The sequence below is a fragment of the Sinocyclocheilus anshuiensis genome, unplaced genomic scaffold (assembly GCF_001515605.1).
Source record: "Sinocyclocheilus anshuiensis isolate Anshui unplaced genomic scaffold, SAMN03320099.WGS_v1.1 scaffold653, whole genome shotgun sequence".
NCBI classification, from domain to species: Eukaryota; Metazoa; Chordata; class Actinopteri; order Cypriniformes; family Cyprinidae; genus Sinocyclocheilus; species Sinocyclocheilus anshuiensis.
The window spans coordinates 824,767-851,087 of NW_015540902.1; the positions used below are offsets into that span (position 1 = coordinate 824,767).

Sequence of the window (26,321 nt, forward strand, 5' to 3'; positions counted from 1 at the left end):
TAATGCCATGGCAAAAGTTTGAGCAAAACATGCTAACTGTTCTGTCTTTGGCTTCACAGACGAGCACAGAACACTGTTTAGAGTCCCAGCCTCAGAGGAGACAAGAGAGCAGTGGATTTATTGATTTACTTTATATTGCTGCTGCCACACCGATCTAATATAAACATGCGATTTATTTCCCAGCCGTTTACCTTCACAGACATAACCGAACATTTTTGTAACTCGTGTGTTGTTAACGTAAACTTGTGTGTGAATGAGAACTTAGTTTAGTACTCACATGCTGTGACAGCCGCTTTCTGTCCGTGTGCACTCAGAAAACCGTATATTAGACGTTTAAACTAATATGGTTTAAAACGCATGATTTCAGCGCGATAAACATGATAATCAGAACCAAAACAGATGTTTTTTAGCAGGTCCAAGCTGTAATGGCACAGCTCTATTCTGGAAAAGGGGCGGGGAGCAGCAGCTTATTTGCATTTAAAGAGACAGGCCCGAAAAAAAGCCCGTTTCTGCTTCCACTTAAAATAGGCATTTTCAAAATGATATAATAAATGATCTGTGGAGTATTTCGAGCTGAAACTTCACAGACACATTCTGGGGACAACAGAGACTTATATTACATATTGTAAAAAGGGGCATAATATGTCTCCTTTAAAGGGACAGCAGTCTATAAATGCCTGCTGCTGTCATTAATGCTAATCAAACAACAAAACACAGCTTTTTATTTTACTCTTAATTATTACATTTCTGTTACATTCCTGAATACTACCGACTTTATTTTATTTGTAACGTTGTTCTGATGTATTTACCTATGCTTGTAATTTGTGTATTTGTTCTTATTTTTTTTACTGGTTGTTCACTTGACTTTAATCATGTTTGATCTTTCTTAGTTAGGCTAGTAGTTTTTGCTGTGGTATCGAAGAAGTACTTAGCTTTAAGTAATAAATGGAAAGCAAAGTTATATTGAAATATTTTCTTTTCTTGCTGATCCGAAAAACGTTCCGATCCGTGACTCAAAAACCGTAATAAGTTCCGAACTGTGAGTTTTGTGATCCGTTGAACCACTAGCTGGTATAACAGCATATACTGGTGTAAAGAAAAGAGTCAACTGGAAGATGTATACTTATCTGAACAGCTATTAATGACTGCTTCATGTTGTCTATTCAGTTTTTGAAAACAGTGACAGACAATTGACAAATTTCAAATAAATGCAGTTCATATGACTGTTTTTTTTTATTTTATTGTATTTGTGACCAAATAAATGCTGCCTTGATGAGAATAAGAAACTTCTAGTCACAAACATTAATAAAAAATTAAACTGACCCAAACTCTTATACAGTAATGTAAGAAAATTATCCACTGAATTACTTGCAATTCTGATTCCATACCTTGAATCGGGCAAGATAGTCGCCAATGACGCTTTGTTGCCAGATTTCCTGAGCTGTTTTGGGCGTTTCTGGTAGTTTCCCTTTGTCGTCTTTGCTCTGTTTTTCAGACTCTGCCTTCAGCGTCATCTCCAGGTTTTTATACTTCTCCTACAAGAAAGATTACATGTTAAAAGTTAAAAAACAATTTCGTTGGCTAATAAATAAATGGAAGGATCTTAACATCTCTGGGGCACTAAAGTGTCATGATCACCTTCTTCTTGTCAGAAAGCTCGTTCCACATGCGGGCCAGTAGTCTGGTGAGCTCCATGTCAGAAAGATCAGACCTTTCCTGTTGAAGTTTTGGACGCTTCTCCTCAGAGAAAATAAACATTGCAGACACAGGAGGCTTGGGCTTCTCTGTACTGGACTGTTGGGATAACAAAGAGGGAAGAAAAGAAAGAATGGAAGGGAAATAAAGATGTGAATTTGTAGTTACTGTAAGCTAATTTAAATACCAATCCTTTAAGTTACTCAAAAATGACTGACAGGTGAACTGACCTTTGCTTTAGAGTTCTTCTTTTTGGAAGCGGGACTACTGCCTCCACCTCCCTTTTTAAAGCGGCCCATCTTCTGTTCTGACAGTATTCTCTGCTGTTCCTCCTCGGAGATACTCTGGGATTCACAGACAACATGTTTAAAATGCAAACCGAACAGAAAATGGCGCAAACAATACACCGAAAGCTGAGTGCCTGTTGTCAAAAAGGTATACTTACTAATAAGTAGCGATTCATCTCAACTTCATATTCTTTCTTTTTCTGTGTAGAGAAGAAAAAATAAATTATGAAAGAGATAGACAAACTTTCATATGTATCCATGTCATTATTAATGTGTGGCTGAACTGTTTACAAACAGAAGGAAGCATGCAAAATAAAAGCAATCTGCATAAATGTGTTACAAACCTGCTCACAGCGCTTTTGGTAGGCTTCTTTCTCGCTCTGTGTGAGGAGTTTCCAGCGCTGGCTGCACATGACCATACGCTCTGTACTAGGAACGTCTTTCATACTGGACATCAGCTCAGCACAGAACATAGAATAACCATTACTGAAAGAAAGACAAAATGAGAGATGATGAAAAACGTCACTTTAAACTTACTGTACAGAAACTCATACAAAAAACAGCGCTCTACTATTCAAAATCACTTTCGGCAATTGAAATAAATTGAATAAAACAAGCTAAAATTACTAAAACTGAAATAAATTAAATCTAAATGTAAAAATAAAAACAAACCAAATAAAAATGACTAAAGCACAAAAATAATACTAATGCTTAAATATAAAAATATATAAATAAATATTATAATAGATAAATTATACTAAACTAATACTGACAAGAAAGATAGAAAGAAAACAAACATGAACATTTCCAGGCCATATTCCCCCCCCGCCAAAAAGAAATCATATTTTCCAAAAAGAAAACAAAACTTATTATCAGGTAAACTTACGAAGGCGGTTTGTCTGGCCGCCCATCAAACCTGTCCTTGAGCTGTCTCTCTGCTTTGGTCAGAGTGGATTTGACGATGTTCTCCTCCGTCATGTTCATCTCTGGGTGCTGCTGGATAAACTCGCGCATCTTTTCCTAAACAAGGATGGGAAAGATCAAACGTTACAAAGAAGCCCACTACTGCTGGCAAATATGCCATATAACATGCAAACGTCTTTACCTCATACAATTTCTGCTGCTCCAAAGACTTTGTGATCCACTTCATCCTCTTCTTGTCTGAGAGCTGTGGCCACTGCTTGCCAAGACTGTCCTTGATGTCTTTGGTAGTCGCCTTGAGAGGTAAAAACAAAAGTGTTTTTCAAGTGCATGAAGAAGCCAGCTTCAAATTCTTTATGAGTGTGAGTGTGTGTAGAGCTCACATCTGGACGTGCTTTGAGAAAGGCCTTCTTCTCATGGCAGTACCACAGTTGCTGGGGCGTCTTGGGCTTCTCTGGAACATTGGACTTCTTGTTAACGTTCTCAAGAAGGTCAGGATGATCTTGCCTATTAAGAAACACAAACTCTTTGAGAAAAGCCATGATTTAAAAATGTAAATGTGATGGTAAAGTCTCTTACTTGAACTTCATCATGCTGAACATGAAAGTCTCCTTTTCTCTGAGAAAGTCTTTCACATATTTCTCCTGTTGACAAAAGGTTCAGTCATAACAAACAGGTCAGTCAAAACAATGCCTGATTTGTTGACCGATCTAGAAAGGTATAACTCAAAACAATAGGTGATCCAGACCAAACAGAAGACCCCACAAAAGAGCACCCACAGATTTGAAATCCACTAAACACCAGATGAATCCTAAACCTTTAGTCAATATACCATTACAGTATCTCCATAATTTCAATTTCCCATTTGCCTAAAAATCCACATCAATTCCTCTTTTATAGTGGTTCTTTAAAAATTGTACAGACTATGATTTAGTGAGGTTTCGTTTTAATTTTATTGCACTCACTTTTTTACGCTCTGGGAGCTCCTTGTATTTTTTGGACAGGATTTTTGTGAGATCTAGGTTGCTCATCTCTGGATGTAATTTAGCATACTTGGCACGTTTCTCCATAAAGAAACGGAAATACGGTGTCAACGGCTTTTTGGGGAAGTCTGGGTGCTTCTGCAGAGAGGACAAATACACAAAAGTTAGTATTTGCTACCATTGCAACCGACACAGGGAAAACGCTGCAATTCTTATTCCAAGTTTTCAGCACTGAGCCATTAAGATTGTCTACCTTCAGCTTCTTTCCTTTGTATGGATTTTTGACGTAGTCCTGCGCATCCACGATCAGCTCAGTAAGGGTGCGGAATTTGCGTATCTGAGTGAGGAACAGGAATTTTAATGTGACAACTGCATAATCATTGTCCTACAGCTTGTCACATACAAAGGTTTTTTTCAAATACTAATATCTATTGATCAACAACTAACACATTTTTGATGCATGTTTTTCTAGTCATTATTACAACATACAATTGAAAACCACTGGTTACTGACCAGCGTACCTCACGTGACACTTCCTGCCATTTCTGTTTGCACATCTCCCCAGAGTACGAGTTGAAAGCCACTTTCTCCCAGTCCAAATGGGACTCGGACGTCTTGTACTTGGCCAGATCTTTTTCTGGCAGGTTCCCCTTTATGGCATCCAACAGCTTCAACAGGTCATCCTGCACCCAAACTGTAATAAAACATAAGGCAAAAATAATCTCTGAGAACCAGTAAACACATCTTCATGCAAACAAGAAAAGCTTACACATTTGTACTACACACAAAGTTTAAATACAGGTTCACATGCAGTGGGAAACATGGTTCATGCCGAGAGCCATCTGTTTTGCAAGGCAGTTATTGTCATGAGTATGAACCTACTTATTCAAAGCAACTTACTTTGAATGCAAGGTATACATTTTATCAGTCAATGCATTCCCTGGGAATCAAACCAATGATCTTGGCAATGCTCTACTGTTTGAACCATCAATTCAACAGACATTTAGAAACCAAAATTCTCTTTGACTATTTTCCTATTAAAGCTATAGCCATTACCATTCATGGCAAAAAAATATGTATAATAATATTCATAAACAATTGAGAACCCCTGATCTAAACGATTCATGTTTCTTACCGGGTTCTTTAGCAGAGGAGTCCATTTCTCCATTCATTGTCTGGAATCACTCTAGAGAAAATTAAATTAATTATGTTAAGGATTACAAACGTTGAGGTAATTCGAGGTTGAAACTCATACTTCGATGGCTTTAACACTATAGTTTATTATCAATAGTTTTTTTTTTTATTATTATTGAACACTTGCTTAGGGAATACAAAAGTGAAAAACATAAGCCAAGGAAAGAAGAGAGAGAGAGAGGAAATAATAATAATAATAATAATAATAATAAAATGACCACAAAAAAAAAACAATTAAATTAAAAATGTATAAATATGTAAATAAATGGAAAATAATGAACAGATCACATAATAAACACAACAATCTTTCCTACAAAACATAAAAATTTTACAAAAATTATACACTAAAAAACACTAAAAAGTGAGCATACATTCAAACTTTTAGTTGCCTTTTTGTTACAGGAGGTAGACAAGGATTTAATATAGATCTTAATATGTTCTAGAAAGTGAGAAAAATGGGGGGTAACTTTCATAATCTTGCATTTGTGAATAAGATATTTTGCAAGCAAAATAATCAGGTTGCAAAGAAAGTAAACATTTTCATATTGCTTCTCAAAAGTGAAAAATCCAAACAAAACATCTTTAAAGTAAAGATCAAAGTCATTATGTATGAAGTTCACAATGAACTGGCAAAGGTCTTGCCAAAGTTTTCTTGTATGAACACAACGCCAAAAAGATGCAAGACAGTTTCTGGTTTATTATCAATAGTTTTAACTAAAAATGACAATTATATTTTTCAAAAATGAATATCGTGTTTATGTTGTTAAAAATCCTTTTTTTTTCTTTCTTAAAAGTTTAATGAGTACCGTGTAGGTGTTTTGTAGGCTAATGTCTCGAAAACAGGAACTGCTGCTTGAAGAGTGGAATTAAAATCCAGCCCGACACATAATGGTTGATGTTCATTACACCGCCCCTAAGCGTTTACGCTCCATCGTGAGACAGAGCCCACTGCTTGTGACGGTTTCAAAATCTCAAATAACTCTGCAGTCGACACCAGCAAGAGCAGCCAATCCGTCTAATCTTCCATTTTGTCTACAGAACTAAGACTTGAAACGGCTTCTCCTGCACTCGGCGCGCTTTTGCGAGGCGAGCGTTTCGTGAAGTCGCTCGAAATTGGAGCATATTTTCGGCGGACGAGCGGATACTGGGAGGTACTACAGGAGGAGGAAGGAGCTTTTTGGGCGATAGGCAGGCAGCTGCCTGTAGACGGACCAGCTGACCACGGACCGGGATCTGCTTTCGGTCTGCGTTGAGATGGGGAAACACAGCCAGGGATCATGATGAGTGACTGCTACAGCATGCAGCACCAGAGCCTGCCTCAAAACCAACGGGGCGCGGGTCTCCGCTTCCGCCACGGACGCGTTCTGGGTCGCCCCCTTTGATTCATAGCGACTGTTTTCAAAATGCTTGAACATGAAGGGCTAACGTTAGTCATACTCTGATGTCGTTTAGCAAACGTGTGCGCCGACTGAATTAGTCACAAAATGGCTTTTTCCAGGGCGAGGCGTCGCCGCTGCGCTGAATGTGTAATGGCGGCGCGCGAGCCAGCAGAGTCCAGCTTTAAAATAGAGCCCGGCGGAAGGGCATTTTAACCTCCATGAAATGTTTCTAAAAAAGTGGATGGCATGATAATCAGACCCCGTTTGGGCAGAATAGAGCGTTGCTACGATATAAATGCTCAGAAAAAAAAAACTATTTTGTGGATTTTAATCGCATTTATGAACAAAAGCTTTGTAACGGGGCTCTAAATGTAGACCAAAACACGTCCAAGTGTTTACGTATTTATAAGGGTCTATTTAAAACCATTGTTTAACGTTTTCCATATCAAAACCTCATTAAATTACATAATTGGTGCTGTTTAATGTTTAAAACGGTTTTCTGATTTAAATTACCCAGCTTAATTATAAACTCAACAACATATTTTGTGTCCACACGTGTTAAGAGCTACAAATGATAGCTTAGAAATATCTAAAAAAATAAGTTTATTGAAATAAAATGTTACCGTGTTAAACCGACCTACACCGGAGCTATCCGGCTGTAACTAGCACTGAATCCCCCTAAAGCCCTGGTGAAATCTGAACAAAGTCGTCAAAAATAATCCTAAAATGCGACTAAAATCAAGCCTCATTATCGGCTGTTAAAAATAACTTGTAGCCGGCGTCCAAAATGTCCTCTTACCGTGAAGAAATCTGGTTGTTTACCCCGACTTTCGAGTGACAATGAATGCGGGGTGAAAGCACGGCGTGAGCAGCCCGTATGGCAGCAGGGTCTTCAAAGGCTTGAAAAACAAAAATGAAAGAAATATACGTGATTAATTTCACTGAACACGCGGTGATTAAAGCACAGTTATGACAAGCGACATCCACTCATTTAGAAATGAATCAATCTGGTGTATAAACGTGTCATTTAGTTCCCAAGTCACAATGGAAAAACGCAACAGCCGAGAGAGCGGACGCCTCAGTGGCGTGTCGACTGTTCTAGAGCCGCCATGCAACCCTCCATGCGCGCTGCAAGCCTAATTCACCTCCACCGAGAGGAAAAACAGCGCAAACGCTTCAAAACTCACCCTGCTTGCTCCCCAAACACAGATAACCGAAAAACTGTCAAATTTGATCGCGAGCTTTGCTTTCACGGCAGGCGCAAGCGAAAACGAGCCCACACGGTGAGATAACCGAGCTCCCTGATGGCGAACCAGAGGCGGCTGCTTCTTCCTCCACAAGCCTCATGGAGTCCTGACTCGGAAATGAAGACGACCGCGCGGGCTCCAAACAGGACAAAGGTGCCCTTATCGCGCTTAAAAAACAAGGTTAGCGGCTTCTGGCGTTATATTCAGGAATTAAACGAAGGTTGCGGTAGATTAACGGAGGATGTTTTTCCCCCGAGTCACTGGACGGGAAATTCGGGTAAGGCGACCTCGGAATGTACCGTGCCTTACACCAAGTCAACGCGAATTTCAACAAAAACAAAATCCACGAACGATCTAAACTCAGAATGTTTAGAATTTTTTCGTTGCATCCTAAGATTCTTGTTTTTTTGTTTTTTTTTTTCTTCAAGGTTTGTTTACCCAACGGTTGGTAGGATGAGGCGCTGGTTAGATCTTACCTGTCGCTGCTTGTGTGTGGAACTGGTGGTGGAACAAGGGGAGGGTTGAATGTTAGCCAGCACTGCGCCGCCGGTCCAGGACACGGGCGCTCCAGTCCCCGCAGAGCTGAGAGACTCCCCCCCGCCTCCATCTCTCTCGCTCTCCTTCCAGTCAGCGCGCAGCTCTCTCGATCTGCTCATTTCTCTTTCCAAAGAGACATCCGCGTTTTCAATCTCTCCCCTGCTCGCCGCTCTCATCACGGATGGGTCGCCCGGGCTTCGCTTCCATTTGGATTATAAACTTGAGCTGCCGAGGCGCCCTCAAACCTGCACCCGCCTGTAGCCTCTCGGGCTTGTTTTGAACGCATTTGTCTACTCGTGATGATCATGTGAAGTTTTAATAAAAGAAGTGAATATGTCCCTGAGTGATTTACGTTTTGATTGTTTTTTTTAAGAAAAAAGAAAAGCAGTTTTCTTGAATTTAGTCAAATGAACTCCCAAAGTGCATGCATGATGTAAAGAGTGGACTGTTTTGTACTTTAAACATCTTTTCGGTATGTTCAGTGTGACAGCTACATCTTTTTGTCAAGTTAAATAATTAAACCCCACCTTGTCTGTTTGTGGGCGTCACCTGCGATGTCCAATCAAGACGTTTTGATTTGGAGCAAACATGATTTTCCAATGAGCGCGCGCTGATTCGTTAAACATCAGTGCGCTGACGTGCGCGTTTCCCGCTTCCGGAAACAATACCTGGGCCAGTGCTTTCCAAGCTCTTGTCTTTTATCGCACTACAGCCCTGTCAGTACACCTCCACTGACGCCAAACCAAGAATGAACTCACTATATATATATATATATATATATTTGAACTCATTTAGCACTATCAATAACCTACTTAAATGATTCACCTGTAAACAGCATATACTGTGGCAGTATCTCCCTTCAATAAAACAACTTTTTTCATCCATTTTAAGGAAATGTATTTATACATGAAGTCCTGATGGGATGTTTGGTAATTGTAGTCAATTATAAAATGCCATCCACAGGTCATGTGACTCAAATTTACAAAACTTGCATTACCATTCAACAGTAAAAAAAAAAAAAAGAAATTCAGCAGATGCATTAAACTGACCAAAACTTAGTTAAACGTTCATTTTAATGAAAAATAAAAAGTTACAAATTCTATTTCAAATATGTTCTTTTGAACTTTCTATGCATCAAATAATAATGAAAATGTCGTCACAGAAATAAATATTTTAAAATATATATTAAATTAAAAAGTGATTTTGAATTATATTATTTCACAATTACAGTTTTTACTGTTTATTGATCAAATAAATGCAGCCTTGTTAAGCATAGGAGACTTTTCAAAACCATTAAAAATCTTACCAACTTCAACTCCGAATGGTAGAGTATACCATTCACTGACAAAAATGTAAACATATATATATATATATATATATATATATATATATATAATTATTATTATTATTACTAATAATAATGGGATTATTTGAACCTAGTGACAACCCTACTTTTTAAGTTGAAAATTTCTGTTTTTCTACATTTTCTGAAAAAAAAAAAAAAAATTAATAAAAATAATAAAAAAAAGGTCCTCTTAAAGTACCCCTGGTTGGGAATCACTGGTGAAAAGCTGCTAATTTTCAGAAAAGCAGGTCCAGCTTTAACATGTAAGGAAGCTCATAGGACTCACAGACTGGGCTGGACATTCGAGAAGGTGGCTGGAGAGGGTGGTTGCCAGGCTGGGCCAGGCCTCCTGTGAAGTCAAGCCTGCTGGAAAAGTGGATGTGTTTGCATGTGCCGATGACTAATTTAGGACAGGAATATAAGGCTTGTTTACTAATAATAATTTTAGATGTTTTAAAGAATTGTAATCATTAAACAAAGTCACACACCATAACAGACCAAGCATACATAAAACCAAATATTCATTTATACTCTAAAGTATCAAATCTTTGCAATAGTAACCTACGCTAATATTCTGTATTTGTAAGCCTATAATATTTACAGGTATGGTGTCCCTGAAACATTGAAATTCTAATAAGAAATATAAAGGCACATTTTGCATAGGCATCACCTGTTAAAACAGGATAGGATTTACATTCAAGCTGGTGTGTAGTTGACATGCTGAGATTTTTTGCACAAAACCCTGAATACATAAAATAAATAAACACCAGGATGTATAAATCCCAAATGAAGAAAAAAAATTAAGAAAAAGAAAAAATAAAGCACAATGTTCCATGAAAAAGCAAATAAAAGTAAGAAAAGATTGTGATAAACAACTATGGAATGTATATGAACAGTTTATGAATTTCAGGTGTGCATTAATTCTTAAACTTTAATGATATAAAGACATATCGATTGGTTAAGCTAAGATTTGAATGCACAACAGTTAAAAAATATAAGCAAAAGATTCTCATGTAATGCACACAGTAAGATGAATTCATAGTGGCTTGGAATCAAGAAAGACGTCCAGGGTTTTTTTAGGGTTATTTTAGTCATCCTCATCATCAAATTTCACGTTTGCATCATCTGCATCCAGCTGCAAAAGGATGACATAACATAAGCAGTCACAACATAGACAAATACTAATGCATAGGTGTGAATGAGTGTTTTTGACTGGAAAATAAAATAATGAAGGAAAAAATATCAGTATAAAACAATGCATTATGTGTACAACATGAAGGGTTCATAAAGCACTTTTTAACTTGCTTTGTTTTCTATTAAGACATGGTGAGTGAAATGTTCATGCAGAAATGCATAGGGGTCTCAGGCCTATAAAAGAGATACTTACACATTTCATTTCCATGATAGTGAAGACGTGACCGGTCATGAACATTCTCAGAGGGATCGTGAGGATCAGGACAAAGGGCAGAGCAAGTGAAAATGCACTAGATTTTATTGCCCACAGAATCATCAAACACATCACTTGGATCACAGTGTACAAGTGCATACGCATAGTGGGCACCTGTAGAGAAACAGAGAGAGAAAGAGAGAGAGAGAGAGAGAGATCGGTACTGTAGATGGATGGATCAATAGATTGACAGACTGACTACATGGCCAAACGTATGTGGACACCCCCTTCTAATTATTGCGTTTCACCATGCACTACTCAGTACTGTTCAAAAGTTTGTGGTTGATAAGAGATTTTAAATGACGTTTTTAAAAAAGGAATCTTTATGCACACCAACACTGCGTTCATTTAATCAAAAATACAGTAAAAACAGGAATATTGTGAAATATTACTATAATTTAAAATAACTGTATTCTATTTGAATATATTTTGAAATATAATTTATTCCAGTGGTGGCAAAGCTGAATTTTCAGCATCATTACTCCATTCTTCAGTGTCACACGATCCTTCAGAAATCAATCTAATATGCTGATTTGCTGCTCAAGAAACATTTCTTATTATTATCACTTTTGAAAACAGCTGTGCTGCTTAATATGTTTGTGGAAACTGTGATACAGTTTTTCCTCTTTGATGAATAGAAAGTTCAGAAGAGCAGCATTTATTTGAAATAGAAATTGTTTGTAGCACTATAAAGGTCTTTATTGTTACTTTTGATCAATGTAAAACATCCTTGCTGAACAGAAGTATCAGTTTCTTAAAAAAAACTTGGATGGAACCCAAACTTTTGAACAATAGTGCACTTTTGTCCATATAGCGTATATGTGTGTCTGTAATTAAATCTTACCCTGGTGACAAATGGAACAGGTGGGTGATGCTTTTTCGGTGTAATAAGCAGAAGCATACGGTCCCAAAGCTGGATGCCACTCAGTGAAGTGATACCCATATAGAGAAAGATCCCAAACAGAGCTGTCATAGGTATCATCTTCAGGATGGGCTCCATGAGAATTGAGACCCCTGTGGGCAAATAATTTTTAATTATTCTGTGTATTGTCAATATCATTTTGTTAAGTATAATTATGTTGATTTTATTTTTTTAATGGCAATTAAAATCTAATTGTGTTTATTAAGTATCATTATATCAGATAAAAGGCTTGGAACTCACCAACCATCATGGCCACCAAAATACCACTGACTCTTTGTTCTATCACACGTTCAATCTGAGGTCTGGGGCCTTTGGTCATGACAGTCAGGGCGTTGGCATGTGTGACAGATCTCACTGTAGCAGCACTGAGCCATGGTGCACCAAAGATAGAGGCAGCTCCTCCCAAGAACACCAAAAGGAGGAGGTCCAGATGGAAACCAGAGCCCTTGGCCATTTTTCTCTCAGGCTTACTCACGATCAGCCTGGATGGTAAGGAAAAGGTGTGAGGTTAAGGCAGTAGCTACACCAAAATTTTGACTTCCAAAATCCTTGCATGAATCTTCATTTTATCATAAATTATAGTAATATTTTACAGTATTCCTGTTTTGACTGTATTTTTGATTACATTCATGTTGGTGAGCATAATAGACTTCTTTAAAAAAAAAATTAATTGTATCTTCTTCTGTATCTTCTTGCTGTTTTCTTTATAGTGAAGATCTTCTAGCATATGTGTCTTCACCCAGTGTGAATTTAAATGTGCTCTATTCTGAATATCACACTCACGTAGTGATCTGGGACTCAAGGAAAATAAGGATGAAGACCAACAAGGCAGGAATAGCACAGGCAAACATCATCCAGACAGGGAATGGCTTCTTCTCACCAAATGGGCTGATGATCCAGCCTCTAGCAGATGTGTTGGACACGGTCAGCCCCTTTGGCACCACCAGTTTCTAAAGCAGGAAGTTAAAAAACACATTTACCATGAGACACATGAATGAAACTATCCATTCTAATGTTCAAAACCCCAGATTATTTGAATCCATTAATGCTATGGGTCCAGATGCATGAAACATGTTTATCTTCATTAGCTTATTTCACTAGGGAGTTTGTCGTGCTGGGTCAATTCTTTAATAAGATTTTTTTTTCTTTCTCAAAGCGATAAGTTCAAATCTTTCAACAATTAATTTCTTGTTCACACCAGATTTGAATTTTTATTAGTTTAAGCAAATTCTATTGAGTTTTGGCAGTTGTGTGCAAAAGAGAAAGTACAGCTGTCTACAATTTGCAAATAACTAAATGCACATAGCTTGCTGAGCAAAACTGATGAGTTGATTCTCAGTGAAACTGTCATACATAGCACAATCACAACCATCTTTGAACATGTAGGAACATCACAGCCCTACACACCAGTTCATGCAACTTGTAGTGTTACATTCTGTAAAGAGATTTTGTTTTTACTGCTGTAATTGACTTCAGATATAAGAAATGTGTACAAATGGACATGCAAATACGTACCCTCTATTTAGATGCAATATAAAAAAATGCGCTGTATACATACAAATGTGCATATTCTTTTTCTGTGTCCTACAGTATTGGATTTTCCCAGTAAACATTTACCTACTGTGTCAACAAAAAATTAGAACAAAAATCTAATTTGTATATAACAAACATTTCCAAGGTTGACCGCCATGGTAAAAACATCAACATATTTTGACCAGTACAGCTCACACAATGACACAATGAAAAAAAAATAAAAAATTGGAGCCATTGCTTTTTGAAGCATGAATTAAATATTTTGAGTTACTACCTTTTGTGTAGTTGTGACAGTTGCATTTACAAGTTAGAGTAATGTTAGGGCCAAAGCAATTGAGAAAACCTATAATAGCAAACTACCTTAAAAGATTAGTGTTTGTCAAACCTGTGTGTAGGCATCGCTGATGCTGATATCCACAGCAATCATGAAGAAGATGGCGATGGGGACACCAAAATCTCCAATCATTCGACGGATCTGGTGATGTACAAAAATTATTTTAATAGTAACATGATTTACATTTAAAGGCTTGGCTGGATGGTATAATTGCTAAAAAGCCTTTTTGTTTTCCATTATTATTGAACTTTTAAACCTATTTTTGGCTAAACTGTATCAGAGTTTTAAATAAAAAAGGTAAACTGAGCAAACTTACAGGGCCGGGAAGGAAGGTGCTAGTTTTAAACCCACGGAGATACAATGCAATGAAGAAACAGCCAAACATAAGGCACATGGACAGCAGGGCAGTGTTGGGATAGGCCCTCTCTATTATCTCATGATGTTCAGTAATATTGCCATCAGGATTCTCTGTGATGTTGATAAGCTTTTTGATAGGGTGGAAAGGGTCTTCCAAAGAAGCATTCAAGTGTTGGTAGTTCAAAACCAAAGGATGCGCTTTGAAAATCTGAGGAGAATAAAGAAAGAGAACAAAGCATAGAGCAAAAAATGAAGATTTCATGACAATTTATATGATGTGAATTAATCTAATTTAGTGTGTGTCCATTTAGAAAAAAGAATATACCCTGATAAGCTTGGCAAAGGTCTCATAGATGAAAATGAGAGAGATCAAGATGGAGAAGATCTCTTGGGTGAAGCGTGAGATGAAATGGACAAGGAAGCTCCCCTCCGCTGCCACAATCACCACCACAATGACGATCAACCACATGCCCACCCAGACACGGCCCACGATGTACTCAAAGCCATTTGACTTGCAGAACTGAATGGGAAAGATGAATGTATTTAGATGGATGAGAAAAGTCATATAGGTGGTGATAATCTACCTAATTAAATCACAATTATCACTAACAATTAGCATCACCTGAAAGAATGCCTCCTCAAACACCATCAATGGACCGGTAAACCCAATGATAAGTACTGGTTGAGCTGCAAACAGACAAAAGATGATGCCCTGCACGCAGGTAGAGACCATCAGCTCAGAGACCCCCATCATGTGCTCTGTTTTGTCAGCTGAAACATAGAAAGGGATGGAAGGTTAAATATGTTAAAGGCATACTCCACCAAAAATGGGTTTTGGGCTCCTTAAAGAAACTTTCAGTGAACAGTCCTTAAAACACCAAATATTTTTTCATAGTCTGAAGAGCATTTTAAAAATCTAAAGAAACTTTTTCCACTATAAAGAATCTTTTGTGGAATGGAAAAGTTCCATGGATGTTAAAGGGGTCATATGACGTTGCTAAAAAGAACATTATTTTGTGTATTTGGTGTAATGCAATGTGTTTATGTGGTTTAAGGTTAAAAAAACATTATTTTTCCACATAATGTACATTATTTTTTCTCCTCTATCCATAAAATGCGCTGCACACATCTGAATATTTGGGTTTAACTCTTCCGGAACAGTGTTTTAAATACAACTTAACCACTGATTTCTAGTTGTGTCCTCTTTTGGAAGGCCACAAAGTAGTTTCGCTTTCACAACACACAGCGTCTCCACGACATGGCAGCGGCAGCAACAATACTACAGCCAGAATCAAAGTTACACCTTCTTTCTTTGCGTGAATATTTGGGCGGTGTTATGCAAATCTTCCCACATCGTGACATAGACATGTGGGGGCGTGTTTAAACGAGGCGTTTTAGGTAGGCGTGGTTGACTCTTAACTTTTATAAAGAATATCTCTTTGGATTTGAGACTTTAGTCTTTGCAACTTTACAGATCTTCTTTATGCACCAAGAGCTTGTAACACTTCAAAGAGAAAGGAAAAATTTAAATCGCATCATATGACCCCTTTAAAGGTTCTTCATGGAAACAATTTTTTTTCTTACCTATCATTTCGCTTCAGAAGACTGGTTCATCAGCTGGGGTCGTATGGATTACTATCATGTTCAGTTTGAAAGCTTTTTTAAGCATCAACTTGTGTACATGGTCTTGTAACACTTGCATTACATGGATTCATCCTGTCTAGGTGGGCAGTCATTGGCCACAATAAGATAAAATGTGGACCAGATTTTATACTGCAAGTCAAATGCTAATTGAGGCTTAGTTATTTTTCAATGGTGTGATTAATCTATGCTTGCAGTGAATGTACTCACCAAGAAGTCCTCCGAATGTAATGGCAGGAGAAAGGGCAGCGAAGTAGATGAAGATGACAGCAGACAGCACCTGAGGGTCAAGTGCATCGGTAAAGTCACTAAGGTAATGCTTGTAGCGGCGTTTTATGTCTTTGACCATACCGCCAAACAGATAGCCGGTGCGGGCCAGTGGATCGTCCCGTGGCTTCTCAGGTCCAGTTGGGGCTTAAAAAAAAAATAAATTCAACAATTAATTTGAAGAAATTCCAGATTTAAGACTAGGACAGCCTAGACAGATGCAGAGGAGGACTGTTCCATGTAGCCATTATTGATAATTCTAAACTGCATATAAATACATGTTTGAAATTTGAAGGGTATTAAACCCTTAAGATGTATACAGAAAAAAAAACATACTTGTGAAGTATGAAGAGCCAAAAGCATGAACATGATTAGATCTTACTAATAAAAGTATTATTGCCTCTTCCATGATACATTTGTTGATATTTTCTTCATTTGTAAGTGGATAAAAGTGTCTGCTAAATGACTGAATATAAGTGTGAGTGTAACTACATTAAATATTCTGCAGTAATGACAGACCAGCATCCTACACTAAAATGAAATAATTATAATTAAGTCAAATTTACATCTTGAAATGACCCAGACCTAGATTGAATCGGCAGACTTGTTTTTTTTTTGCATTTTCTACACTGATTCTTTAGGAAATCTGCACAGTACTGCAGAATATAAGGAGCTGAAAGCATTACCAAATTATTTAATAAACATCAGACTATTTATATTATTTAATAAATAAAATGAATACAGTGACACCAGTATTACCATGTCATTATATATAAAGCCTGACCTTTGCCCCCAACCATGAGCCGGGTGTCATATGGGCGGACTCTCTCACGTAGCATCTTCTTCTGAAAGTTAATGATTGGCTTCAGCATGCTCTCATCCTGGATTTCTGTGGGTGGGATCACAATGCTGCAGTCCATGAAGTCTGCCATGGCATTGGTCAGATCCTTCTCGTTTGTAGCTAAGTAAGCCTCCAGAGTGAAAACCTGTTTGCAGGTACAGAATTAAGATGAGACATTAGAAAATAATTCATTTTATTTGATCTATTTAATAACATTTCAGTGTTGAGTCCATAGCTCCTCTTTACCCAGTCAGCCATCAGCGACGCCATGGCCCGGCCACTCTCATGATAGTCCATGCCACTGTAACTGGGGCCCACGAGGAAGAAGACAAAACGGACTGGAATTGGAGCTTCCAGAACCCCTTCCATCACCACTGAATCCCGTAGACGTGCAAACGCTACCACTGGTTTCTGGAGGTTCTCCACCACACCTTGAGAGTAGTGTAGAAACAAGGGCATGAAATATGCTGTATAATAAAACAGTAAGTGTTCTTAAAGAATAAAAAATGAGTGTACCATCACCTGATAAAACCACAGAGGCCTCCACACGATCAACCATGTTTCGCTGAGGAGGAACAGAACAGTCCAAAAGTCAGTAATTGAAACTGGCAGAGCATTTTAAATTTAAAACAGGTCTGGAAAATCGTAATGTAATGACCCATTTCTTATGTTTATTTGGAGGCTATAGGTTTTTAGTTGTTATTAATTTGGAAAACTGAAAGGACGGAAGGATAGTGTCACTGTGATTTTAACAAGTAGGACACCCTAGATCAAATTCTTTTGCTGGTCCTGGAAAAACAGTCCTATCAAACAATCATATTCTTCATCCTAACCATTAACTAGCCTAACATTAAGAGGGAAATGATAGGTGATAAACTATACTGTGCCCTAACATCAGCTCTACCCTTTTCTAACATTGGATTGGTTGATGGGACTGTTGCTGTAGGACGGGGTGCAGAACTCAATTACTGGAGGGCCACAGCCCTGCAGAGTGTAGTTCCAACCCTGCTCCAACTCACATACCATGTAGTTTTTAAATAAGCCTGAAATACTAGATAGATGGATGGATGGATGGATAGATAGATACCTGTTTGGTGATTGAGAATGTTTGCAGCTCTATGTCTGCTGAACCAGGGGCTGAAGTGGGCTCTAATTGACTGTGAAGCAGAAACAATGAGTCATATTTATAGTCATATTCAGCTATTAATATAGACCCCTGCGACTCACATACCAAATAATGAGGATTTCTGAAATACCCCCCCAAAAAAAACACCAACCAAAAACAAACAAACAAAAAACAACAGTTACCAGGACAACTATATACAGCAATAGAATCTGAAGTAACTGTTCTCCACACTCACACAAACACAAAAACCAACACAGACAACAAGGAGCCTAACCTGCGCTTGTGTTGCAGTATAGCTACAAGAGCGTCACGGTCAGTGGGCCGGATCTCTTTTTTGAGCAGAAGCTGTTCCACCATCTTCTGACAAATGCTCGATAAGCTGCTCTCATCAACATCTAGCAGCACCGCACCTGGTTACAGTCACCATAAAGAACATGTAGAACTAATGTGAATGTTGACTGGTCACCACAGAGCAGTGGTTCTCAACCAAGTGTTCTGGAGCCCACTAGGGCTTATATATATAAACTAGTTGTTATAAGTTACTTATTTTAATCTATGAACACTCCTAATTTCTGTAAATTAAACTAAACTGGGCAGGGGGTTCTTCAAATATTGTTGTGAACAGCGTTGAGTCAAAATGTTTGAGAACTGCTGCCATAGAGGGTAAAAAAAATCTCTTATTGTGATGTCATGTCTGCTAGTGTCATGTCATTATAACAACTGTGGAAGAAGCTTTGATTTGCTTGGTGTGTTTTTCTTGATCCAGTCAGTGAATTAACATGCTCTGGTTGAGATATGGGCCTCTGTTAATGCGTGCACCAAAAATGATGCAATTCCTGTTCTCGCTACACTTTATTTTAAGTGTCTAAAGTAGGGTGACCATACGTGCCATTTTCCCAGGACGCGTCCTGGCCAGGATTTCTATATTGCCTAAAATATCTAGGTTTTGGCTTTGTTTGCGTGTGCGGTGTATGACATCAAAATACCTCGAGAGCATTTTGAAAGCATAAGGAACCGTCTGTATGGTATTTTGATGTCATACACCGATCGGTCTGCACACGCAAACAAAGCCAAAACCTAGATATTTTAGGCAATATAGAAATCCTGGCCAGGACGCGTCCTGGGAAAATGGCACGTATGGTCACACTAGTCTAAAGGCCAAAGGAAATGTGTCACTCGGTGTCTCACCTGTGCTCATGACCTTGCGGAGTTGAATGAGGCTTTTGAATAACAACTGTGGAAGAAGCTTTGATTTGCTTGGTGTGTTTTTCTTGATCCAGTCAGTGAATTAACATGCTCTGGTTGAGATATGGGCCTCTGTTAATGCGTGCACCAAAAATGATGCAATTCCTGTTCTCGCTACACTTTATTTTAAGTGTCTAAAGTAGGGTGACCATACGTGCCATTTTCCCAGGACGCGTCCCTGCCACACCTCCCCACGAAGCTCATTTAACTCAACGTATGCCTAGTGTGGATGAGAATTTGCATTAAGATTTTTACAAAGAAGTCAAAGATAAGAGTCAGTGAATTCATGTGTTTGTGTGTTTCACCTCTGCATCTCCTCTCTTGATGGCATTGGTGTTGGTATTTCGGGCAGCTGAAGAAGGGAAATGGAAAAAGTAAGTAGTGGATCAGTAAGGCGCAGGGTTTATGTTTGTATATATGCATGTGTATGGCAAACACACCCTCTAAGTCTCTAGAGAAGGTGAAGGTCTGATGCTGCTCCACTTCCTCATAGCTGCCTTTGTGTCCCGCAGGCGTCCTAAAGAGGGCGACAGAGAGCACACACTACAACACACACACCAGGGCACAGACCTGACTGTCACAGCTCCACACACTCACCATAGTTTATGCACCATAGGGCACTGGGCAGACTGAGCTCCATCCTCTTACAAACCGACTCAAGCCATCCCTGATACAAAAAACATAAACCTCACTCTGTCCAGCCCTCCTCACACTGCCCTGGTCGGCCATAAGGGCGCGACATTTTACAACGTTACTGTCTGAAATCCTGTAAGTACTGTAATAGTAATTCACTATTTTATTTATTTATTTAAACAGAGGAGGGCACAGTTGGGCTTGTGAACATTCATCAATACCCACAACACTCCATATGAAAGTCCATCAAATAATAACGTATGATAATCAGAGATTTAAGTAAATAGCACATTTTATTTGAGAGATTTTCAGATGACAGCACTGTCTGATTAGCTTCTCCCAAAAATAAATGACTATATACATCAATAAATATAAGAACTGATGGGTAATTAAATAAAAAGTAGATTCAATTTTATTAAAACAAACATGTCTGCATAACCCCAAAATAAAAATAAATATTGCATTGCATTGCATGGTTATTTTCATGACAATTATTCTTAATAATTTGTAAAAACGTATTCTCATTATTGTAAAGTGAAAACATTAAAATTGCATTGTATTTACACATCGTGTTGTACTTTATGTACAATGTAATTTATGCTCAGTTACCTAACAACTGTAAGGTATGTTTTTTTCTTTTTTGTTTTTGTTTTTGTTCTTGTTCTTTTTTTTTTTTTTTGTTTGCTACCTTGAAATATCAGTTTTCAAAATCATGCTGATGGTACTTCTAACAAGGCGAATGGCTTTTCTTTCTCATTCTGCCCCAAATGTCTGTTCTGGGAGTTTGTAAGTTTGGTGAACGGGCACGAAATTCCGCGAAAAAGGTGGATTACTTTAGGGCGGCAACAAATGTAATTACGACAGTGCTATATTTACGACAGTAAATTCCACTCACTTACCCTTAGGGGGCATCAAAGTTGCAAAAATACACAAATTTACATACAGTTGCTTTAAATATAAAAAAGTATTAAGGCCATTTAACCTAATAAAATAATAATCAAAATGTCTGGATGTGCCGGTAATGACAGTTTGGGGATATTAATCATAATAACATTTTTTACAATCATTACTGGTCCTAAAGCAGGCTTAATTTATTTTGTGTAAAATATTTATTCTTATATATAGATTTATTGATTGATTGATTGATACAACGTGACTAGGGCAGGATTCTTAAGCTGTGGCTGAGAAATGCAGTGAAGCGGATACAACTTTATTTGCATTTTTCTATCAATGTGTGTTAAGTGTGTGATAGCCAAGGCCTACTCACAAAGTGAATGGAGATGGTAGAGGTGACTCATTGTCCTCATAGGACATGTCGTTGTCCTACAGAGAAAGAGAGAGAGAGAGAGAGAGAGAGAGAGAGGGAGAGAGAGAGAGAGACTGTTTAGTACACTTTATGACTTATATAAATGTAATCTATGGATGATCTATTGTACATCAACTACATGTGCTTTGAGATGCTCTCCTCACCCCTTCAAACGATACTGCTTCCATCATCGAGACTGTCTTCTCTCTGTCAGGACTCACACATAACCTTATTCACACAAAGAAACAAAATAACACAGTCAGACTGTAAGAACTGCACACCTGCTACAGGCAGTGGTTAGCATTCATTCATCTACTCCCATTTATTAAAGTGTTCTACAACATAACAAATGAATTTCAACAAACTCTATGTTTGACTAGTATGAGCTTTACCAAGAAAATTTGACTTCAAATGATTTCATAAAATATTACAGTATATTTGCAATAGCATACATAAATATGAATTATGAAAACATATACAGTTTTTGATGTTCTGTATGTCTTTGACTATTTAATTTAAGTAAAAAAAAACAAGGCCTCTGTTTACAAGCACTGAGGTTTAGATCACAACTCAGTTTTCGTGTCTTTCAGAGGCTCAAAACTGAGACTCATCCTGAACTAGCACAAGGGTGTGTAAGAGCCACAAACAGACAATTAGCTGAAGACTGAACTTCTATCATGTGATAAGAACTCTTCTGTCTGTCATGGACAGAGGCAGATAGAGTACATCAGAGGGGTTTGGTGAAGTCTTGGCGCTTCAAAACTCTCTCTACTACTTCAACAGAATAATAGATGGTAAACACAAATGTTTTCCTCACTGAACAAAAATATGATTATCTTATCAATGTTTATGAAATTACTATGAAATGTAAAAATATTTCCAATGTGTTAAAGTTCATTCAATTCCGCAATAGTTGGGATTTGGGATTTGTGCTAAAAACTGTGAGCAATGACAAATCTAGTGGATGGAGAAGAACACTGTTTCCTAAAATTGTTTATTAGAATATGACCATCTATATGTTAATTACGAAGCCTATATACAACAAATACACTGAAGAAAGTGTTCAACTTCAACAAACTAAATACACCAGACTGTACACTGAAAAAAATGAAAAACACTAAAATAAATTGGTATAGAAACAATTTTCATTGTTTCTATAAATTGCTAGTATATTTCACAATTACAAAGAAACAGCAAGTAACACCACGAAGCAGAAAAACTGAAATAGTATTTACTTGTAAAACAGACTCAAATAATCTTTGTTTTATTACTACTTTGAAAAATCGTTTTTTGCAGTGTACCTTTAGCAGGTGTCCCCCTGTCCGCAAGTGACCACTCTCTCATTTTAACCTACTGTTTTCATTTGCACCCACTCAGACCTTCTAATAAACACTTCATTTGGCTGTTTAACAGAGCACAGCACACCCTTACCTGAGCCCAGGTGGTCCTGGCGGGTCTCGGTGCTGGGTTACCGCGTCTACACTTTGAGTGCCCAACTCAAGACTGACCTCGGACCGATTCAAAAAACATGGGTGGAGATGGAGGGGTAATGGAAAAAGAGAGAAAGACGTAAAGTCACGTAGTGCATGGCAACCCGAAAAGCAACAGCATGTGTAGAGCACCCAGGGGTGGGAGGGAGTGATAAGTCAAGTCAAGTCAAGTCAAGTCAAGTCTGCTTTATTGTCAATTCTTCCACATGTACAGCACATACACACAGAGAATTGAAATTGCGTTACTCGCAGACCCTTGGTGCATACAGATAACACTAACAGTAGAACATAAATACAGATAGATACAGATTAAAATATAAAATACAACTATACAATTATACAAATAAGGTAAAATGTAAAAAAATATATAAAGCAGCACAAGGCGCATGGCAGATAGAGTGCAAACCAGTGCAGTAAACAACAGTGCAGATATAATGATTGTAGTGCAAAAGAGCTTAAGCAGGAATACCCCAACACTAACACCACTCCCAAAAACAGTCACCCTCGACCCGGTACAAGACAGAACATAGTAAGAGAGGGAGAGAGAGTTTAATAAGCAAAGTACAGTTACCTGTGCTAGTTAATTCTGGATACTTAATAAACAGCTTCAATAGGCATTGGTTCATGTGAATTGTGCATTAAGGCTAGTTCCTTAGGTAAAAAGGTATCTGCAAAAAACATTAATATAAAATATAAATAACCCATTGTTTATGCCACTAACAGAAAACAGTTAATCTGAATAAAGGCCAAATTATGACACAGAGAGAGAGGTTTATGTGGAGTTTTAATGTGGAGCTCATCATAAGCAAGGCAAATGAATCAGCAAAACAGCATCTTGCCCTCTGACGTCAAGCTGCATAGAGATTTGGGATTCCCTTCATGTAGGGTAATGGTGGACACCCCTCTAAAGTTGGCTGGGGGGGGGGAATGGGGTTCTTTAAGGGGTTTCCCCCTCCTAGGCCCTCACATCAGTTTGATATGTCCCGTGTCTTACTATTCATTGCTACTCAGGACACTAAACCTGGCACACATAATTTGATAGATTTAACTCTGTTTAGGGTGTAATGCAAAAGAAAGTTGAAAATATAACAGTTTTATTAAAAATGTTTCATTAGTCATCAGCCGATTTGTATGTTGCCATTCATCACATTTACATTTTAATGGACTATATAGAAGAAAAAAAAATAGATACATTTTGGTTTTAAATTAATATTTTTTTTTTATCAAATGCTTTATGCATTTTCTAAAAATGCATATTTTGTCTTTATCCCTCACTTTCTGTTCATTTCCCCACTTAAAAATAACGTTAAAATCTTTTTAAAATAAAAAATAAAATAAGTTTAATCTTTCTGACATCATAAGTGAGGGCATCGTAACAGTGTTTTTGATCACATGGTTCTAACAGATTATGTTTTGCTTACAGCATGTCTTTACACTTACATTTGCCTTATCAAGCTTAAAATTTCAGCTCTGGGGGAAAAATCACAGTGATCTCTTTTTGTTTTTTTCTTGGCAAAAAGTACAAAAATATTGACTTTCAATGAAACGTTCTCAATTATACCCTATGTGATTTATTAGTGAAAGTACCAAAATTTACTCATTTATATTTAAATATATTTTTTAAAACCAACTATGACAGAGTAGAAATAATGCCATATATTTAGGATTGTGGGGGAAAAATGTTGACCCAACTCTGAATTAGTGAGAACCGTCCACTATTTTTACAGCAATTTTGGCCATGGTACATTGGGTATGAGGTGAACATGGATGGGAAAATGATTTTTGAAAGAAGCAGTAACCCGGCACCAACACATTATCAACACACGCATGACCCCATGACTGTTTACCACTGCGCTCAAATTGACACAAGCTTTCAGACACAAACATGCAACTTATATCTTACAATTCATACGAACAACTAATACTCATTTTCAATATTTCAATACGAAACAACAATTTATGTGACTGAATGTGATACATTACCTGAAACATGGAGATGGGGGTTGTGTGGTCAAGGGTCTCAGGCTGCCATTTAGAGTTTGAAGGTTCAATCCCAAGTGACACAGATTCAGAAAACAGAGCACTTCTGACATCCTCTTGTATCATTCCCAATGTGCCCTCAAGCAAGGCAGGTTGCTCTAAGACAACCGATCCTGCTCCTGGAGAGCCACCTTCCTGCAGGGTTTAGCTCCAACCCCAATTAAACACATCTGAACCATCTAATAAAGGTCTTCATGATTACTAGAAACCTTCAGGCAGGTTGCAGCAAAACTCTGCAGAAAGCTGGCCTTCATGAGCAGGACTGGACAGGTCTGTCCCTGCAATTATTATGCTGCTGTCTTGACTGAGAGCTGAAAACTAAGAAAAAGACAATGCCAAATAAAAGGAAAGAGTTATATAAATAACACTCACTCCAACATACAATGAATACTAATAATATACAGTCAACTTATGATTTACCTAGTGTTCATTTAAAATAATATATACATTGTAAAAGTCCATGGGGAGGAATACACACCTTTATACCAGGTGCATTAGAGCACATTTTCACTGGGGACATCAGGCAATGATTACAGTTCACTGACAACACACAAATGATGTCAGCATTCACGTGGCTAGAGACCTCTCAGGAGTAAAAGAGTAATTAATGCTCAGTCCTGCAGTTATGACCTATTAAAGGATGGAATAACTGCATCTCCAGAGGAGCATCACATGACCCGTGAGCAATAACTGAACCCAAGCGCCCTGTTGCATGATTACTGAGCCAGTCTGAGAGGAAGTTTTCTTTATATAGTGTGTGTAAATGCTACGGCAGGTTTTTGTCACTTGTAGTTTAATATTATAAAAAAAATGTATGTTTTCTGCTTCTCTGTTATTGTATACACCCTATTTTGGAACGCGGAAGTAGGCAGTTTTTCTGTGAATGTGATTCATTAGCCGCTACCTGAAAGTGCAGTAAACGGTAAATGTATTTGCGCTACAAACAAGTGTGTTTATGATTACTACAATAAAATAAAATGATAGAAATGATAAAACAAATACCAGTTTGCAATATCAAGCAGCATAACGGACTGTTTTTGTACAGGACAAATAACTGGAAGCAAATGACTCTGGAAGTATCGCACATTCCAGTTACAAACAGCCGCACTCGCTTCTATTTTAGAAATAAGGTGGATGAAGCTGTTTAGTAGAAATGTGAGTATTTACTCTAACAATTACATTTTTACTCTAATAATTACATTTGTTTACAAGTTGAAATGCAACTTGAAATCTGAAATTTGATTTGATTCGATTACACGTGATTATTTTGTTGGACTACAATTTAGCCAATTTAAGAACAGATAACTGTAACATATTTAGATATAAGTTTAGCAAGCGCAGGATGCATCAGCCAATGAATTCACTCAATTATTAACCAATAGGTTTTAATGAAAGCAAAGATGATATAGGTTTTAATGAAAGATGCCTGAAATGTACAAATATTAACAATAACCAATTTTCAGTTCAGGGGTTGTCTTCAAATGAGAAACTTTGAAATTCAAAACAATACATCGTCATCAATATTTTCCAGATATACAATTAGACCAATTA

At 37.7% G+C, this 26,321-nt stretch overlaps 2 protein-coding genes across 5 annotated transcripts in view; both read right to left on the reverse strand.

Annotated features, from left to right (window-relative positions):
- The window catches only part of LOC107689086 (nucleolar transcription factor 1-like), a 13,218-nt gene extending 4,494 nt beyond the window's left edge, over nucleotides 1–8,724 (reverse strand). Inside the window, exons 1-15 of one of the 4 annotated variants that reach the window (XM_016486989.1) lie at nucleotides 8,183–8,724; nucleotides 7,259–7,358; nucleotides 5,022–5,072; nucleotides 4,408–4,580; nucleotides 4,140–4,223; nucleotides 3,869–4,024; nucleotides 3,483–3,547; nucleotides 3,287–3,410; nucleotides 3,088–3,198; nucleotides 2,869–3,002; nucleotides 2,327–2,468; nucleotides 2,141–2,182; nucleotides 1,926–2,039; nucleotides 1,639–1,794; nucleotides 1,389–1,535 (exon numbers count right to left, since the gene is read on the reverse strand). In XM_016486989.1, coding sequence (XP_016342475.1) covers nucleotides 1,389–1,535; nucleotides 1,639–1,794; nucleotides 1,926–2,039; nucleotides 2,141–2,182; nucleotides 2,327–2,468; nucleotides 2,869–3,002; nucleotides 3,088–3,198; nucleotides 3,287–3,410; nucleotides 3,483–3,547; nucleotides 3,869–4,024; nucleotides 4,140–4,223; nucleotides 4,408–4,580; nucleotides 5,022–5,058 — 1,485 coding nt within the window. In that variant the 5' untranslated portion in view covers nucleotides 5,059–5,072; nucleotides 7,259–7,358; nucleotides 8,183–8,724. Of the gene's footprint in view, nucleotides 1–1,388; nucleotides 1,536–1,638; nucleotides 1,795–1,925; nucleotides 2,040–2,140; nucleotides 2,183–2,326; nucleotides 2,469–2,868; nucleotides 3,003–3,087; nucleotides 3,199–3,286; nucleotides 3,411–3,482; nucleotides 3,548–3,868; nucleotides 4,025–4,139; nucleotides 4,224–4,407; nucleotides 4,581–5,021; nucleotides 5,073–5,886; nucleotides 5,973–7,258; nucleotides 7,359–8,182 lie in introns of those variants that run through there. The other 3 variants (XM_016486991.1, XM_016486992.1, XM_016486988.1) reach the window with 3 other exon arrangements.
- A 1,888-nt stretch (nucleotides 8,725–10,612) lies between these two features.
- LOC107689085 (band 3 anion exchange protein-like) lies at nucleotides 10,613–21,431 on the reverse strand. The gene is given in 21 exon segments (XM_016486987.1): nucleotides 10,613–10,723; nucleotides 10,976–11,149; nucleotides 11,880–12,049; nucleotides 12,198–12,439; nucleotides 12,741–12,907; nucleotides 13,876–13,965; nucleotides 14,141–14,389; nucleotides 14,507–14,701; nucleotides 14,804–14,952; nucleotides 16,033–16,236; nucleotides 16,874–17,075; nucleotides 17,177–17,361; nucleotides 17,453–17,495; nucleotides 18,018–18,087; nucleotides 18,331–18,466; nucleotides 19,245–19,302; nucleotides 19,420–19,521; nucleotides 19,607–19,653; nucleotides 19,742–19,818; nucleotides 21,202–21,257; nucleotides 21,405–21,431. Coding segments are annotated over 21 exon segments (2,691 nt in total). The 3' UTR covers nucleotides 10,613–10,675.
- Between the last annotated feature and the right edge of the window lie 4,890 nt (nucleotides 21,432–26,321).